Genomic DNA, 18,471 nt, shown 5'->3' with positions numbered 1-18,471 from the left:
AAGCTGAACTCCAGCCATGAATTGTCCCACATCTTGATCAACATTATTAGACTTCAGACCTGTCCATCAAGTTCTTGCTGTGTTTACAGCAGCTGAAAATGCTATTTAGGCCTCAGATACCTCTATCTGATGGGATATGTCCAGAGGCACAGAAAACCTTCTTGTGAAAAGTAAGTAAAGTTAATGTATTTACATGGCTCCTTTCTAGCACAACTGGTTGCTCAAATCACAGTACAATTAGGACACGTAAACACTGGACATTTATTTGACTCTTCTGCTCTTTCCTCCGTCTCATCTGTAGAGCCAGCTAGCACTGGAACATGAAGGGCACCTACATATTTACCACATGGCACCTCCAATGCTGCCCAAAATATGAAATTGCCAACACATCAAATACAGAAGCAAAACACTTCAGACCTTCTCCACTCACATACGACTGCTGCTGCAGTTCAGCATTAAGCACATGAACCGTCAGTGGATCGTACAGATTAGTCCCATTAGGCTGCTAGCTGCCTTCATCTGAAGTCCTGAAGGACGATGGCACATTACATGATATACAGGTCAGAGGTCATTAGTGTGTTGAGGACAGCAAACACAACTCAACCACAGGGACTCTTCCAAGTCTCCTCTCTCTGCATGTCATCCACTATGCTGCGTTCATCCATTTCATTATTCTTCAGCAAATTACTGCCGGTTGCCCCAGTTCTTGCTTTTCTCACACTCATCCCATACCAGCTGTGTTCCTTTTTGACCAGTTCCATGTTTGAGTTTTGATGGTTGTAGTAAGTGGCACAGACTGTTCATTATTTAAAATTATTATTATTTTTTAATAAAAGCTTTTTTAATACCTCTTGTTGGTACTTGAATGTTACATCAAGGATGCCAGTCAATTCAACCTACAAAATAACATTCAAATCTCACTTAACCACTGACCAAAACAGCACCAAAACACATGGAAGGTACCGATTAGAGCAAAGACGACAGCACACAGTCAATAGCGTTTGGATATTTATTTTCACCAAAGACAACCTAGCCTGTAGCCAAAACCCAACAGGTTAAGCAAACCAGCTTTTCCTCTATACCAATTTCTTGGAAACTTTGCTAACAAGGAATGCTGCAAAAAAATATTACCCTATGGCCAACAGAAGGTTATGACGACAAAGTGTAATCCATCTCTACAGTGTTCTGAAGGTTTTTTTTTTTTTTCTCATATATAAACACAAACAAAAGGGTATGGGGCATCCTACAGGGAGGGGGGGCGGGAGCCTCTGGGGAGGGATTGAAGTACAGCACAGTTTTGTACATGCATGTTTTTTGTGCTCTAAAAAGAAGGCACCACACTTCTACTGGTGTGCCAGGAGTGTGGGAGGCCTCTTCACCTCGCCAGGGTCAGCAGCATCCCCCGCAGGAAGGGGCACTGTCCAAAAAAAAAAAAAAAAAAAAAAAAAAAAAAAAAAAACGAGGCAGGCCGATCACTAGGTCGGGGAAAATATTTTCTTTTTGTTTTCTCCATTTGGGACACTGTCACTCCACTGACACGGCTCAGTATGGATTAACTCTGGCTAGTTCATCTAGGTATAAAATACAAATTAAGATTGTAATTGTATAATGCATATAGACGGTGGGGTCATTTTCATTTTTTTTTCTCTCCACACCACCACCTGTCTCGTGTGACTTGAGGCCTCCCAGTCGTCCGTACATGTGCAAAAAAATGGTTCAGAACTTGTGAAATCAGAAACTAAGTCTGGTGGGGGAAAGAGCTGGAGAAAAAGAGGTGATTAGGGGAACAGGAAAAGAGACGTGTGACATTTCAACAGCACAGTCGACTAGAAAAAGAAATTACACGGTGTACAAAGCCCTAACAAAACTAAAAACCCCTAGAAGTAACTATGCTGTAGTTTAGCACATGCAAAGATTATGTTCCACAAAGTTACATAAAATGGCCATATCTTGTAATTTCCCCCCCTCTGGTGATATTTTTGTAAGCTCAAAGCTATGGCAATACAGTTACTTTTTGCTCCAAGGAAACTAAAAGGGTAAAAAGGAAAACAAAAAGGAATTTTGTCATGCAGGAAGGAAAAACAAACAGTCATGTGGTTAGTTATGGTGATGTCATAGACTTCACAGCATCAAATCAATGGTGGTCACAGAAGAAAGGAAAGGATGGGGTGGGAGGGGCATAGATGAGGCGTCAATGTTCACTTCTACACAAGCGTCGGAAAAAAATAAAAGCTGAAGAAATAAAATGAAAATAAAAAGGTACACACTAAGGGCCTTTAGCTAGCCCCCAGAACCACCAAAATGCATCTTTTACACAATGCACAACGGCTCTACCGTCTGTCTGTCTGTCCGTCCAACAGCACTGTCCAGTGTTGATTTAATACTAACTCATGAATTAAAAACAAAAAACAAAAGTTGTGACGACGTTGATGTTTAAAGTCGATGTAGCTGATTAGGAGGTGTTCTTCTCTTCTCCTCTCCAGGACTCGTGTTGGATCAGCCTTCTCTCTTTTCACAGACAAATGGTTTTCCACTTTTTTCTTTACTCCATTCTTGTTTTGTATTTCTTGGTAATTATGTTGTTATTTTAATTTCCTCGTTTGTTTTTTGCGATCTCATTTTTCCTCGGATCTTTTTCGATGTTGACTCTCTCTCTGCATGCGTTCTCATCCGGTTTCTCCTTGCACACCCCAGTCACGCGCGCACACACACACCACCACTCGTCCATTTTGTTTTTGTTTTGTGTTTTTTATTTTCTCTAGCACACGCGACACATGCGGGTACCGCTGGACTCTGGGGACCCAAGTCGGAGGAGGGAGGCAGCCCGTATCCGTGGAGGGTTTCACTAGAGGAGATGAGGTCTGGCTCCTCTGCACCGAGTCCAGACATTCATACGCATTCATGAGTCCATTCATACACAAGTCTCTCGCAGCATGGCTATGGAGGAGGGGGAGGGGCCTATCCAGGGTGGCCCCTCCCCCTGGGTCTCGGAAACCTCAGAAGGTTATGATGTGGATTGGTTTTCTTGTCTTGAGTTCATCCAGTTAGATTTGTATTGATTTGTATAAACGTGAAGCTTTTGCTTTGTGTCTTGCCTTCAAATTGGATAGATTGTGATGCCTTGGTTCTCCCCCTGAGGTGGTGACATCAGATCTATTTGACTTGCCTCCTGTTTTGTTGTTGTTGTTGTTGTTTTGAAAACTTGTAATAGACACGCCTGGTAACTTTTTGTTGTGTGTGAAGTTTCACGAAATGTCTCTCAACGCATTCAGTGTAGATGGTTGATTTTTGCAACATATAGTAGCCACTCACTCGCACTCACTCGCCGTCAAGCTTCGTTTGGACCTCTCTCCTCGGAATGCCAAACGAAATCCACACAATTTCTCTCGGATTAGATGCAGCTATGGATCCCATGAGCCAAGCACAATGGATCTAATTTCTTTCACACTCTCGCTCGCTCTCTCTCGCTCGCTTTCTCTCCTAATTATTTTTTATGTTGAACAGAGTGCTGCATCGCCAACAAAACTCCAGACGCTCTGGCGCGGTCTAGAACTGAAACCCTTCTGCTGGCACGTTGGTGGAGGAGTTGAAACCATACGTTCCACCCTGGATGGCTTCTGGAACCAAGCTGGAGTCTTCATCAATCTATACATGCAAAAACGAAAAGATTACAACGGGTTAATATTGCAAGTTACATACTATGCTTTGATTAGATTTTAAGCCTACATGATTGAGGCGCATCAAGCCTTTGTTGCAGCAGGAAAAACAAATACTAAGCAAAATCTGGAAGGGCCTGTTTTTTAAAACTGACTTATAAGGGTCTAGATAGGTCATAGGTCAAGACACATTGCATAAAAATCCCTTCATGATGCCCACATTCTGTAATAACCTGGATGATAATAAATGGAAGCTTACATCATCGGAAGAGAAGAACTGATCGATAATTTCGTAGGCCAGTTTATAGATGTCCTCATTCTCATGATTCTGGAGCTGCTCCACCTTCTCCAAACCTGTGAGTGGGATGAAAAACCGTACATCACAAATATAGCGCAGACAGAACACAAGCGTAGGGTTACCATGGCCGTAACTTCTAGAAGACTCCCCATGATGCTAATCGCCATGGAAACCACTCTCCAATCTATTCAGTCAAAACTGGCATCTTATGCCGTCGATTTAGTAAAGTTCCAACGGCCCATCCCAAACACAGGTGTCCTGCGTGCTCGACGGCGGCTACACCCACCTCCACACTCCTCGATCAGGTTGGCGATGGTCTCGGCCTCGTCGTCCGCCATCTTGAGGATGTTGCTGAGCCCGTCCAGCACCACCTGGACAACCTGCGCGTCCTTCACGGTCAGCAGGTTACAGAACGGCGGGATGACCTGTTGTTGGATGAGGTATGCCACCTGCACAACGCACATACAACATCAGCACGCCACGCGCACACGCCACTCCATACCATACCAACACATCAGCACAGTCATTCTCTAGTCAATGGGACAACATTGGCATCATTACATAAGCAGAGACACAACACCATCTTAATATCAAAAGTCATCTAAGTTAATACACCAATAAGACCACACAATATTCAATATGAACATGAGAACAGGCTGTCCCTTCTCAGAGTGGACATATGAACAGGCTGTCCCTTCTCAGAGTGGACATATGTGGGCATGTTCCACGTACATCACAAATATAGCACAGACAGAACACAAGCGTAGGGTTACAATGCCCGTAACTTCTATAAGACCCCCCATCAGGATCTGATACGGGCACACTAGCACATAGACTACACCATACCACACACACAGTGAAGTGTGTGTGTGGCGAAGATGTTGGAAACTAACAGTCCAGTGTGTGTGTGGGTGTGTGTGTCTAGGGTGCTGGAAACTCACCTGGTCCTTCCTTCCACTGATGGTCAGGTTACTGATGGCCCAGGCAGCCTCCTTCTGAGTGCCAAAGTCACCCTGGAATACCACACAAGAGTTACAACAGACACATCAGTGTGCATCACACACACAGGATACAATAGATCATACATACATATACTACACATGTATTCAACACTATATTCCATGCACAGGTGCGGTAGAGGTAACCCACCTTGTCGAGGAGGAGGATGATCATGGGCACCAGGTTGGCATCAATCACGGCCTGAACCTGCTGCTGGTTTCCTGCAGTGATGTTTGACAGGAACCACACTGCCTCCTACAGGGCGACATGAGAATAGCAAGCTTCAGTAGGAGTGCTTCTTGAGGCTTCTTCCATTGGATGCAACAGACGCAGAGGTTAAACAATATGTTAAGCAAACGTTCTGCGTGCACGGGTTTTATTTTGGCTTTTATTTTGGATCAGACTCCAGGGTCGTGCGAGAGAGTCGCGGCTCCTGGTCAAGACGCTGGCGCTACTGGCGGGGCAGGGGGTGGGTCTGAGGCTCTAATCATCAGCCCAATCACAGAGAGGCCTCTGATTTGAGTGACAGGGCCTCAGATGCACTCCGATATCCACAAAGACCCGTTGGTCTTCAGCACCCCCTTACCACCAGCCAAACTAAACACACTCACACACACAAACACACCCCCGTTCCCAACCCACCACCCCATCTCCCATTACACACCTTGACACCTGTACATGTTCATTTGAACCACTTTACTCCAGTTAAGCTATCAAGTGCTAAATAGTCACATCCACACCTGCACCAAGCCTCTAGTTGTCATCACATCCAAAAGAGCCAGTCTCATCACAGTGCAACAGAGGAACAGGTGCTCTAAAGCACAACGATATATTAACCAACGCTTAACAGCCCAAAGGCATTTAATGAAGCAGTGTTCGTAAAGTAGGCGAAGCAGGTCCAATAATCAGAGCGATCAACACTAAAGGAGATAAGTACAAATGGCCCCATCTCGCAGGCCAATCACTGAGACAGCGGTGACTGTCTGAGGCGTGTGATTGGCTCAGCGTGATGCGTGGGAGGGGTGTGAGAGGAGGTGGGGGCGTGGTGCGCTACCTTGTTGATCTTCTCCTTGGGGTGTGTGAGCAGAGAGGGAAAGTGGCCGAGGGCGTCGCAGTTGAGGACCACCTGGGTCTGCTCATCCGTCCCAGTCACGATGTTCCCCACGGCTCGCAGCGCAGCAGTCTGGGGAGAGAGAGACACACACACACACACACACAGATTAGAGAGAACACGGCACTCACCACCAGAACACACACTCTGATCCAGAAAAGTAGACTTGTAGGGTCGTCAGTTGCTCCAGCTGATGGAGAGATGACCAGACGTTGGGGTAAGTGAGGTGCCCCTGTTTGGACCGTTTCCCCTTCCGAGCCCGAGGTCAAATAAACTACTGCTTGGTCCATGCTACGCTATTCATTGTCCATTCTAAAGGGCTCCATTTCTACCTCTGTCCTATTCAGGAACAGTAGATAAGACTCACGCAATACATCTCTAGATGCACAGACACAGCATAGAGGATTAGAGGCATTCATTTCAGAGGACGGCCATTTTGAAATCTCAAACAAAAGCCGGCTGCTGGGACCTTGTCTGCTCATTAGTGGAGCAGTGAGCGAGATTGTTAACAGCACGTACACAGTACGACTGTGATTAACAGCGAGCAAGATTGTTAACAGCACGTAGACAGTATGACTGTGATTAACCGAGTGACTCATCCACCTCAGAGAGCTCTCTGTGACTCATCCATGTCACTGATGAGCTACATGACGACACAGAAAGCCACACTACGTGGGTGAGATGTGCGCGCCGTACTTCTGTTTCCGTGCACTCACGGTGGAGCTCTTTTGAAATTGCTTACAAATATTCTCCTGCAGCAAGTGGCTTCTGGGTAAAAGCGTCGGCTAAATGAATAAATGTACCTGTAAGAGCCACATGGGGAGGTCAGAGGTCAAACCGAGGTCACACTCATGCCACTCACACCTGCACTGAGCGTCGTTTCATCATCACATCCAGACTGCCTACTCACTACCCACCCTAGTGGGGGAACAGTGGAACAGCACTTTGCCATGAAAGTGAAATGTAATGGGGCCTTTTGCCACTCGGAGAGCTTGATGTAACATGGTGCCGTCGTCAAAGAGCAAGCGCACTGGTCTGGTTTTGAGACAGCTGTGAAGCTATCTGACTCAGATGCGGAGTATGGCGCTCACTGTTGGTTTCAGTATTAGTCAAATCACACACAGACAAACAGCCTCGGTGCTCCCCACTGAAACAGCATGCGTCATCAAGCTTCCAGCTTCCTCCATCATATGGCTCTGCACGTGAGGCTGCAGCCAGTACTGTGTGCAGTGTCCTGTGTCCTGCGCTGGTCTTCATGTAAGAGTGGACGTTCCATAGCTTACTCGTCCTGCTCTTTCCCATCTCTACGCCATTCAGAATACTACACAGAGATGCTACAGTAAATGAGACTAAGACATTTAAGGGGATGTATATTTCTGAGGACATAGGTATGTTGTAATCATGTTCAGTGCAGTACGCTGGTGTGTGTGTGTGTGAGAGCGTGTGTGAGAGCGTGTGTGTGTGTGTGTGTGTGCGCATGTGTGAGCATGCGGAGTCTGAGAGCAGCCTTTAGCTTCACGTGGTCTTGCAGGAAGACCAGCACTGCAGGCCCGCCCACACATGGCCCCAATCTGACCAATCAGCTCCTGCGGCACTGCAGGCCCGCCCACACACTGCCCCAATCTGACCAATCAGCTGCTGCGGCACTGCAGGCCCGCCCACACATGGCCCCAATCTGACCAATCAGCTGCTGCGGCACTGCAGGCCCGCCCACACATGGCCCCAATCTGACCAATCAGCTGCTGCGGCACTGCAGGCCCGCCCACACATGGCCCCAATCTGACCAATCAGCTGCTGCGGCACTGCAGGCCCGCCCACACATGGCCCCAATCTGACCAATCAGCTGCTGCGGCACTGCAGGCCCGCCCACACATGGCCCCAATCTGACCAATCAGCTGCTGCGGCACTGCAGGCCCGCCCACACATGGCCCCAATCTGACCAATCAGCTGCTGCGGCACTGCAGGCCCGCCCACACATGGCCCCAATCTGACCAATCAGCTGCTGCGGCACTGCAGGCCCGCCCACACATGGCCCCAATCTGACCAATCAGCTGCTGCGGCTACACACAGCAGGAAAAGCTCTGGTGGACGGAAACGCCCTGATGCGACAGGACAGATTGATCAACTGGTCATATTTATTTATTAATGTGCTGTCGACTAATTTATTTTTGTGGTGAAGCATGTCTGGCTGATGAATGTACGTGCCATTTAAAATGCTGAAGTTGCAGTGAGGACGGGCGCTGTGACTAACAGCGGTACTCCGGTAATCCAGATCCCTCTTTACCAAGTACTGCAGTGGAAGGCTTTGTGTACACAACTGGTACACAGATGTGCCACAGTCATCAATGCAACTTAATACCTCAGAAGAGCTTTGCGTCTTTTCAACAGAACAAGAAGGATTTCTGATTATGGTAAGTTCTGTACACGGTCCTTCATATTTCATATATAAGAAGTAGGATTTGCATAATGTGTCAGAGGCAAAACGACCTGGAAGTCTGGAAACCCTGATTTAAGCCTCGCCACATCAGAGCAAACAAACAAACAAACCAATACGTAAGTAAATCTCTCCCCCCCGAGCTTCACGATGCCCATAATGCAACACTGTTCCTACAGGCCACGGCTCCCAGAGCTTTATGATACCCATACTGCTAAACACATTACCTTAAATCACTTCCATACTGAAGTCTGACCTAGTTCATCTATGTGATTTTCATGAAAACCTACTGAGAGACATACCCTCATCTGAACTCACATTTTATCATTCGGTCCTGTTCATTCGGTCATTATCATAACTATATAACCTTTGGGCAAGCTAGCAGAGGCGCTAGTTATTGCTTTCAGTGCAGTTATGTGTAAAGGCGCAGCCACACCAACACGATTATCGGCCGTCAATCGTTGTCGGACAGTCTGGCGAGGTTGGTGACGCGTGTCTGTTCGGTGTGCTAGAACTAGTAGACTACCACAAAGCTGCTGAATGTTTGTCATTTCAGGTTAGTTTGCAACAATATACAAGTTTAGCCAAAGCCCTTAGCTGCTAGCGGCGTATCTGCTCACCTGCACTTTGACCTCCTGGTGGCTGAGGAGGGGCACCAGGTGAGGCACGATGCCGGAGTCGATGACCATCTGGATCTGCTCGTTACCTGCGTCCGTCAGGTAGGACAGAGCCCACACGGTGTCCACCAGGATCTACAGATCATCGGAAACCATAACGCAAGCGTCAATGTTGCATTTTCTTCTTTCACACTGGAGCTCACTTGTTAAATACACAATGCCACTCTTCTGCCCAGAGTAGCTCATGCTAATAGCAGAGAGCTTCCATAAAGAGTGAATGCAGCTTAAACTAAACACCTCTCAGAGAGCTGTAGGTAAAGGACACTTGTACTAAGACGTGATTAATCCGCATTCATTAACTCCAGTGAGCATGTCTGCTAAAAACACTTCAAGACAAATGATAGGTAGTCTTCTCTAAGGTACTCACATTCACATCCGTGTGGTGAATCAGCACGCACAGAGCCGGCAGGATCTGAGAGAGAGAGAGAGAGAGAGAGAGAGAGAGAGAGAGAGAGAGAGAGAGAGAGAGAGAGAGAGAGAGAGAGAGAGAGAGAGAGAGAGAGAGAGAGAGAGAGAGAGAGAGAGAGAGAGAGAGAGAGAGAGAGAGAGAGACTGTGAATAACTGCGTAAAGGAGTTTAAAAGTAACAGGCTTCTTAAGATGTCTCTCAGGCCTGATTGAGTTGACAGGGTTATTAGGCTTGCTTAAATGGATCCCACCAGGCCTTCCTGTGATCATCCCAGAGCTCAATATGACTGCACACTCTCAAAGCTCACACACATAATGCATTAGCGTCTGTCTGATGACTATACAGGAATCTCTCGACAGGCTGCTGAGAGCTTCATCCTCACAGCTCAACAGATTGGCACTCTTAAAAGAAAGACTTCTTAAAAGAGAATGTGATGTCAAAACTTCAAAAACCTTGAACAGGAAAACACTGACTTGGTAACATTTCAACGGATGACAGCCACACAAACAATCCTCATTCAAACAAACAAACAACCATATCCTACACACACACACACACACACACACACACACACAGACTCTTGGTCCTCACCTCCTGGATGGTCTCCATGGGGGGCGGGGGGTCCTTGTGGCGGCACAGGTTGACCATGACCCAGGTGACGTTGCGGAGGAAAGTGATGGGGATGGAGGGGCTGATGAAGGACAGCAGCGGCTTGACCACGCCCAGGCTGATCACGTAGTCTCTGCACTGAGGACCGTCACCTGCGGGACAGAACGGGACAGGACAGGACAGGAGGGTTAGAGAGGCAGGGCTCTCCAACAGCTAGCTCATCAGCGAACAGGAGCTCCCCACCTGTTTCTGAGTAGCTCTCCAAAAGGTTCAAAAACAACGCTCATCAGTTTGATAACAGTCACTTAGTAAAATTCTTATCAAATCAAATTCACGATGATGAAGGAGCATTAAAACGAATTTGAAGCTTATGTAATGGATGGCAGCTAGCTTAGCTGTGCTTGTGGAACGTTGGTAAACCTCACTCCCAGACGCCTCAAGAGTGCTGCTGGCATGCGAGCCAGTAGCCTGGGCTATTGGCTCAATTGTTAGCACGCTCGCCACCCGATCCGAGGTGCTGCTGTTCGCGGGTTCGAGTCCGGGCGTGTGCAGGGCTGAATCGCGCAGGTTCAACACAACGCAGGTTACACTTAGTCAGCTGTTCTGAGTGGAATTCAGCTGTCTGCATACATGCTACTACTAATATAAACATTAGTGTTTCTTGGCCATCTTCATTTTGATCAAAGTAACTCTAGGAAGTGAAAAAAAAACAACAAAGATCGGAGACCCCTGGGTTAAAGGGAACTGGACTATCATGACCTGGGGGATGGGACAGTGGTTAAAGGGAACCGGACTACCGAATGCACCATCTTCTGTAAAATGTTTCAGTTACTCAGCTGTATACATAACAAAACTATAACTAATTAACTAACTAACTAAATAGGGGTATAATAATTTTTTTTATTGTTCCTCAGGTTAAGTAAAGGATAATAGACATGACAAAACCTCTTAACTCTCATTTCATGAACTTCCATTTTTTTTCACCAATTCCACAAAACAAGTGCCGTCTTCATGCATCACTACTGAGTGTTGAACACCAAACAAGACTTTGGCCGATGTGCAGGACAGTGCTTGCTTGAGGGTCCATTTCCATTAACTGACATGCGGAAATGTCATGGTAGACTTAACAATCCTTCAGAGCCTTGGGGGAAAACCCATTCAAGTTTCTAAACATACTATGAACATCCGACGCAAGACGAGGGGCTACATGGTAAATTCAGTATTAGCCACAACTGAACTTTGGTGAAAATGCTCAAAATCTCAACAGCAGAATATGTAGCAATGTCGCCAGATGTTCTTCCAAAACAACAATGACAAACAAAAAACACTTTTTAAAACGTTCTACACGTATAAAGTGACATGACGTACAATTCCAAAAACTGCTCCAGAAAAGAGAAACTGACCATTGCTCTGGTCCTGCCACTATAACTTGGGAAGTGCTGCGGGGGTCAGAGCATGAGGGAGTAGAAGGGCGGCGCTGCCAAACGTACCTATGATATTTCCCAGCGCCCAGACGGCCTGCTCACACACATTCTGGTGAGGGGAGTGCAGCAGCCTCAGGAACAAGGGAACCGCATCTGCAGGCAGAGACAAACAGCTCCAGAATATTAATCATCATAATAAAAAGATTAAAAAGGCAAAACTCAGACCAGTGCACTGTTGCACTGGGGGAGCAGAAGAGACTCTTACACCCCAACATCTTCCATATAATGTCATTTAAAAAGACAATTTACGGGAAGACAGAAATGGTAAAGCACATGCAGCTTGTTCAACATGTCACAAAGCTGTGCCATGTACGTTTAGCAGAGCCTCATAATTGGAAATGTTGATTTAGCAAGGACATGGCTCTCAGAGTGGTCAATTGCGAGATAAGTGGCCTGGGGTACGTACTGGACTGCACAACGGCCTGGGTCTGCTCAGAGGTCCCTGAGGCGATGTTGGTCAAAGCCCAGGCTGCCTCAAACTGCAGAGATGGACTGGAAACACAGGGGTCAAAGGTTACAGTGTGATCACAAAAATATCTCAGTTCAGTTAACAAAGACATCAAAATAACATGATATCTAGTGCACAAGAGTGGACTTATTTTAACTGGGGGTGCAGTTGAGCTGCTACTGTTGCCAGATGAGTGTTGCAACTATGCAGCTGACCCTCAGGCATGAGTACAGAGAGAGTGGACGCTTACTTGTCATCCCTGTCCAGACAGTGAACTAGTATGGGTAAAATGCCAGACTTTATCAAGTCATCAATGGGTGGGTTGCGGTCACTCGATAACAGCTTCCTGCAGAGAGAGACAGAGACAGAGGGAGAGGGAGAGGGAGAGAGAGAATTAAAAAAAAACAGCACTGCAGAATCAATCATAACCATGGACACACACCCACATAATTTATAAAATTCTCATTACATGGGCACACTGTACTGCAGCAAAAGACGTTTGTCAAAACAAATACGCTGACATGAGGCTTGACCTCATTAGGCACCAGGCTGGGGACCACAGCAGCCCCATACTTGAGGGCTGCACACTTCACGTCACATAAACCCCGTTCACACATGGTAGGCAAGATTCAAGATCTCAGCTATTTCACACCTCTAATGGCAGATGCATATGCATCTGCACTCGAGCGCCGAGATCGCCCCCACCTTCACAGGTGGTCTGGACTGCATCTGTCTGCCTAGAGATGAGACATGCATGCATCCTGGGCCACATTTGAAGCAGCCTACTCAATTGACCTCCCCTGCATAACATGCGTTTCAGTGTTTCATGTTAAAGCCACACAGTAAAAAAAAAAGCTTACCGTCATAATGTCAAATTAAAATGCATAATCATAAAACAATTGCGCATAGTATAGGCCTATGGCGCCATCAATTGATCACTATACTGCTTGTGTTGTCAAAATGATGATACATTTTGTGATTACTTTGAAAACTACACTACCTGGCCATAAAAAAGGTCACCAGCTGGATTTAACTAAGCAAATAGGTAAGAGCCTCCCTGTGGGGGCAGTGTTATGATCTGGGCTTGCTGCAGGTGGTCAGGTCTAGGTTCAGCAACGTTATGGGCCCAAAGAATGAGGTCAGCTGACTACCTGAATATACTGAATGACCAGGTTATTCCTTCAATGGATTTTGTCTTCCCTGATGGTGCGGGCATATTACAAGATGACAATGCCCGGATTCATTGGGCACAAATTGTGAAAGAGTGGTTCAGGGAGCAAGAGACATCATTTTCACCAGAGTCCAGACCATCCCATTGAGAATCGTTGGGATAAACATTAATGCAACACTGGACGGAAGTAAATGTTGTGACATTGCAGAAACTTGTGGAAACGATGGCACGGTGAATGTGTGCCGTAATCAAAACTAAATATTAGAGTGAGTGACCATTTTTTGGCCAGGCAGTGTATAATGCATTAACAAAGAAATGACCACATGCGGACCTCTGCAATTTCTGCTCATTGTCGCTCAGAGGTTGTTGTACTCATTCTATAATATGTAAATAGCCTTAAGCTGATATAAAATAAAACAGCAAGACATAAGGAATATATTGTTGCTAACCATTACAAGCTAGCTTGATGGCACATGAAGCTCAAAATATAGGCTACATTTTGGGGAGGAAGAAATCTGTTCCTCACTTCATAAAATGGCTGATTGATATTTTAATGCTGCTGAAAAGATCAGACCAGCTAAGATTTGTGTATGAGGACAAAGCTTAGTAAGAAGTTAAATTTTTAATTTACAGATTGCACCATTGGTTTTACACTTAACTGAAATCCTAACAAAACAAGGTTAAGATTAACACATTCAAGTAGCTCTTGCACAATCTGATCTGATCTGATAGACACGCGTGAGGCCGCATTTTGACGCCAGGTGTGGACGCAACTACTTCAAGGTATGACATGGCCAAGATCCGATCCTTCCGAGGATTGTTTGTGTGGCTGTCAGGATACCAAGTATGCATGGGCCATAGCCTAACCCTTATGCCTACGGTGCCCCCACCCCCCCTACGCGGTGCAGGGCAGAGCGGTGGCCCGTGGCGATGCTCACGTTCTCACACACTCCGCCCACGCTCGGAACAGCATTCCGTAGAGGTTTTCATAATCGGTTCTCAGAATGCTGGCGAGCGAGAGGCGTCGTCATGACCGCGTCCGGTCAGCCGTGCAATGCCCGCTGTGCCACTCACCTGGCAGCCTGTACTGCACTCAGCTGGATCCCCTGGTTATCACTGGTGGCGTTCTGACAGGGGGAGAGAGAGAACACAGGAGGGCAGGGTTAAGCGTCGCGAGGGACCCACTACAACGTGGAGCTAAATGGGGTGCAGGATTTAAAGCAGTACATCTGGGAGACTTCAGTGGGCAGATCCTTATCTCAGAGTGCTCCGAGGAGAGTTTGGCATTATTTAGTTGCTGCTCACTATTCTACATAAGCATGATGCAAAACAACTCCACAACTCTAATTCTCCAACAGTGTCCTGTATAAGTATGCACCATATGTAGCGCACAGCCATGGGGAGATCGCCAAACTTAATATCAATGCACTGGATCAGTGAACTTCCACAATGACAGACTGCTTAAATATATGAGCAACATGGCAGAGATGGGCAAACTACAAGGTAGACTATAAATCCTAATAAAGGACATCTGACTAACATCAGATCAGAACAGTGTGGACAAAGCCAAAGAAACAGTACTCAGACTTACTTGCACTATTGCTTCTAAAGAGGTGTTTTGCTGCAAAAAGAGAGAAGACAGAAATTGATGAAGTTGTTGATCAATACGAGCTTGCCGGACAGCACCAGCATTGGAAAAGTCAACAAACAAGAGGTTCCCTCACCGATCTGAAATCTCCATCGACATCCGAGTCATCGCAGATATCTTCCTGGGGCACGTTCCTTCTCTTCAGGAGGTGCTCGTCACGTTTGTTCTAAAGTAAAACGAGAGTGCAAAACATTCAGCTCAAGAAGCCACCAGCACTGGGCCAGAAATGAAACAAGTTTCACACTGTCACACATCATCTTCATTAGAGGGGGTGTGTATGAAACAGCCATTACCTTTCTCAGTTCTACAACCACCTCCGTTCTTTGTCTTCTCATAGTCTGTAAAAGAGGGAAAAGACAGGTCATGCATGGCATTCACACTAAGTGGAACATAAATAACTTGGTAGCAATGATTAACATGTCAAGTTACAAAGGCTTGTGAAAGGCAGGGAGAAAGGAGAGGACACCAAAAGACTACTATGAGGAAAACATTGGGGGCCTGGAACAAATGCTGCATTTCCTGTCTTAAGACAGCAGCCATTTGCAAACTATAACAAGTTGATTAGAGACAGAGATGACTTGACTGTATCAAGGACGATGAATAGGAGCAACCACTGAGAACAAGCCCCTTTGAACCCGGGAAGCTGGCGAGATGTCCCAGGAATGTCAGCATGCTCTGTGTCAGTAACCTAGATACTGACACCCACACACCCTTCGTATATTCACCAGCTGACAGGGAACCAACACAAACTGTGACATGTACATGTCCGCAGGACGTTTTTCTCACATAGCACTTGTGCAAAGGTTTACAGTGGTGTGACTTGTGATACCAGACATCTCTTCAGCTGCATGTTAGGCATACCAGAATGGAGATACACTGATTGATACAATGATATATTCAATTGCGCGGTTGTCATTGTCTGCGCTGTGAACGAAAGGCGGCCTGTTGAAAATATATCTGGGATTTTCACCCTCTAAACAGACTTTGTAGCATTGAAAAGACCGGCAGGCCACATTTCATGTTACAGCGTTAATACAATACATTGACATTAAAGGATAGTAGGTCTACAGTAGTTGATCCACTAGATTAATCGTAATTAATGTTTAAACACAAAGCAAGGGTAGTCGACCGGCTAGAGTCGGGTTAATTTACATAACAACCCAAAGTGCCGTGATTCATTGCTGGGCCTACTGCGGTTAAGTGTTAAACATATTCATCAAAAATTTAAAACGATCACTCCCCTGACAATAGCCCTCGACTTGCTGGTCAACAATTAATAAAGACAACTCTTCTTAGCTAATGTTAGCACTGATGGACAGCTAGCTAACTGCGAACGTTCCAGTTGTTAATCTAGTTGCTAACCCGTTTTAGCTGGCTAGATGGTTAGCTAGCTAGCAACGCTATAAACCCACCTCTATGGGTCATCATCAAGCTATTATTAGCATTTTGAAAACAAATAAACAAAGGAAATTACTGTTAGTCGACTGACTATACATTGAAATTTGTACAGGTACGATATTGCTAACAAAAAACCCTCCAAATGTCATACTTCCTTCGTGTAACAGTAATCGTGCCTTGATGATAAGCTAACGTTGGCGATGAACCTAACCCAATTTTGACTGCTAGGTCCTAGCTAGGTTTGCGATCAGTGTTCACACGAAACTGACATGGTTTATCAATAGTACATTATGGTTCAGGGATGAATAGGTATTACAATTATGTTGAAAAACACAATCTGTAGATGCTTCATATACTTGGTAAACATTTAGATAACAATGCCTAGGAAATGATTACAATATTGTAGCAAGTTAGCTAGCGTGGCAGGGCTTGTCTGATGAGCTACCTAGCTAACCTAGCGAAACCACCACCACCAACAGGCTTGTTGTGCTAACCATCGAACGAGGGCTGATATCGAGAGATGATTTTCCTAAATCGAATGCTAGTAAAGAATATAAGAGCTTGTGCATTGATGATATTTGTGCGACACCGAACGGGTATGCCCATTTACTTTCCATTCTAATATGTTAACTTCAACACTGCGTCTTGAAAGGGATGTCCCAAGCAGGGCGTTTTGGGTGGAAGGGCAGACACTGCTTCCATTAGCAGTGGCAACTTAGCCAATCCGAGCTAACGTTAGATAGTTAGCAATAATGTTTCACGTGTTGTGCAATGATGGATACCCAGGCCAATAAGTTGGAAACTAGGCCCCAATCTTTCAAACCATGCGAACCATCAGAGGCCTAGTTTGGGCTGGGTGCAAAGTTCCAAATCCTGGAAATTACAAACGACGTCACAGCGGAACCCAAAGCTACAAAATAGCGCAAACGGAAAGAAAGACCTCCCAACGGGAGTGAAAGCACATTACCTCCAAATCGCGACCTTTATTTTTGAAATTCTTCAGCCTTTGGTTGTCCAGTTTTTCGTTGTCAGCCATATTCGTAATATATGTTATTATACTTTTAAACGTAGAAGTAGTTAGCTATCCGTTTAGATCTGCTTTTAGTCGGCCCTTTCCAGTTACCGGAGTATTTTTTTGCTGGTGTGGCCGCGGTGCATACTGGGAATGCCGGTGGTATAGGCGCAGCCTCGCTCTGGTGTGTGAAGGGTGGGGAATTCCCAGATTGTAAAATGGACGGAGCGCCACGTTTGAAGTTCAGGAAATCCCTTGCTTTATTTAAAACATGTATTGATTAATTGTATAATATCATAATTATATTATTCTGGCAACAGCTATCTTTATAGAAATTAGTCTATTAGCTTAACAAGGGCCATTTCTCTCTCCTATTTGGCTGATATTTTGTCTTTGATCCATCGCTTGCACCTGAAAGTAGTGTAAATTGGTGGTAGCCTACTTTATGTTGAAAAACACATAATAATGGATTAAGCCTACATTATTACATATAAAAACAAGTAGGCCTGTAAAGCCTGTCAAGTCCACCACAACAATTCTAGAGAGGTTTTGCTGTGATTGGAGGCCCTTTAAAACGGTTTGGATCAGGACACCTCTGCATGTGCCCACGTTGTGCATGAGGTATTCAGTGGAAGGTCATGGACTTCTAGTTGGCCCCTTGCATTCCTATGGATATTGCTCTGCGCGGTCTAGCCTAGGCCTACTCATTGGTTGAAGATACCAACAAAGTTATGCATAGTTCATCTGATTTCCTTTATTTTGTCCACTCTATCAAGAAAGAATGTTTAATTTGTTCTTTGCCCATAGAACAGCTCTGATGGGGTATCTTCAGTGTCACTCAGGACTTTGTAGGCTACATGACATAAGCAACTGCCAACTCTGGTAGACTCAGGAATTCACATGAATGTGTAAGTTTTACTGAAATCAGACTGCAGGGTGGGAAGTCTCAATCTATTTTTGTTGGTGCAGCATTTGTCTTTCTCTCTCTCTTAATAATGATGGCTGATGTGTCATCTGCACATCTCCCTGCACATTAATGACGCAGTAACATTTGAGCTTATAAAGATTTGTCTATTATTCAGAGCCAACCCATCAGCAGATCACAAACCATAAAACTG

At 45.6% G+C, this 18,471-nt stretch overlaps 1 protein-coding gene across 1 annotated transcript; it reads right to left on the bottom strand.

Moving 5' to 3' along the window:
* Nucleotides 1–995: 995 nt before the first annotated feature.
* Nucleotides 996–17,522, bottom strand: kpna4 (karyopherin alpha 4 (importin alpha 3)). The gene is made up of 17 exons (XM_042064776.1): nt 17,309–17,522; nt 15,237–15,281; nt 15,020–15,109; nt 14,887–14,916; nt 14,370–14,422; nt 12,375–12,470; nt 12,083–12,168; nt 11,683–11,769; nt 10,175–10,344; nt 9,543–9,587; nt 9,119–9,250; nt 6,008–6,136; nt 5,104–5,208; nt 4,896–4,967; nt 4,241–4,403; nt 3,916–4,010; nt 996–3,645 (listed from the first exon to the last, which is right to left on the bottom strand). Exons 1-17 carry the CDS (start codon nt 17,375–17,377, stop codon nt 3,547–3,549), a joined length of 1,566 nt encoding a protein of 521 aa, XP_041920710.1. The 5' UTR covers nt 17,378–17,522; the 3' UTR covers nt 996–3,546.
* Between the last annotated feature and the right edge of the window lie 949 nt (nt 17,523–18,471).

This window comes from Alosa sapidissima, chromosome 15 (genome assembly GCF_018492685.1).
Source record: "Alosa sapidissima isolate fAloSap1 chromosome 15, fAloSap1.pri, whole genome shotgun sequence".
NCBI classification, from domain to species: Eukaryota; Metazoa; Chordata; class Actinopteri; order Clupeiformes; family Clupeidae; genus Alosa; species Alosa sapidissima.
Note: the sequence above shows the minus strand (reverse complement) of the source record. Positions and strands in the feature narration are given on the sequence as shown.

Bases quoted from the DNA above. Each gene is read 5' to 3' on its own strand.
- kpna4 (XM_042064776.1), bottom strand. From the start codon at position 17,377: ATGGCTGACAACGAAAAACTGGACAACCAAAGGCTGAAGAATTTCAAA. The intron at 11,770-12,082 runs GTACGTACCCCA...CTCTGCCTGCAG, and splicing joins CCAGGCCGTTGTGCAGTCCA to ATGCGGTTCCCTTGTTCCTG. The intron at 4,968-5,103 runs GTGGGTTACCTC...GTGGTATTCCAG, and splicing joins TCATCCTCCTCCTCGACAAG to GGTGACTTTGGCACTCAGAA.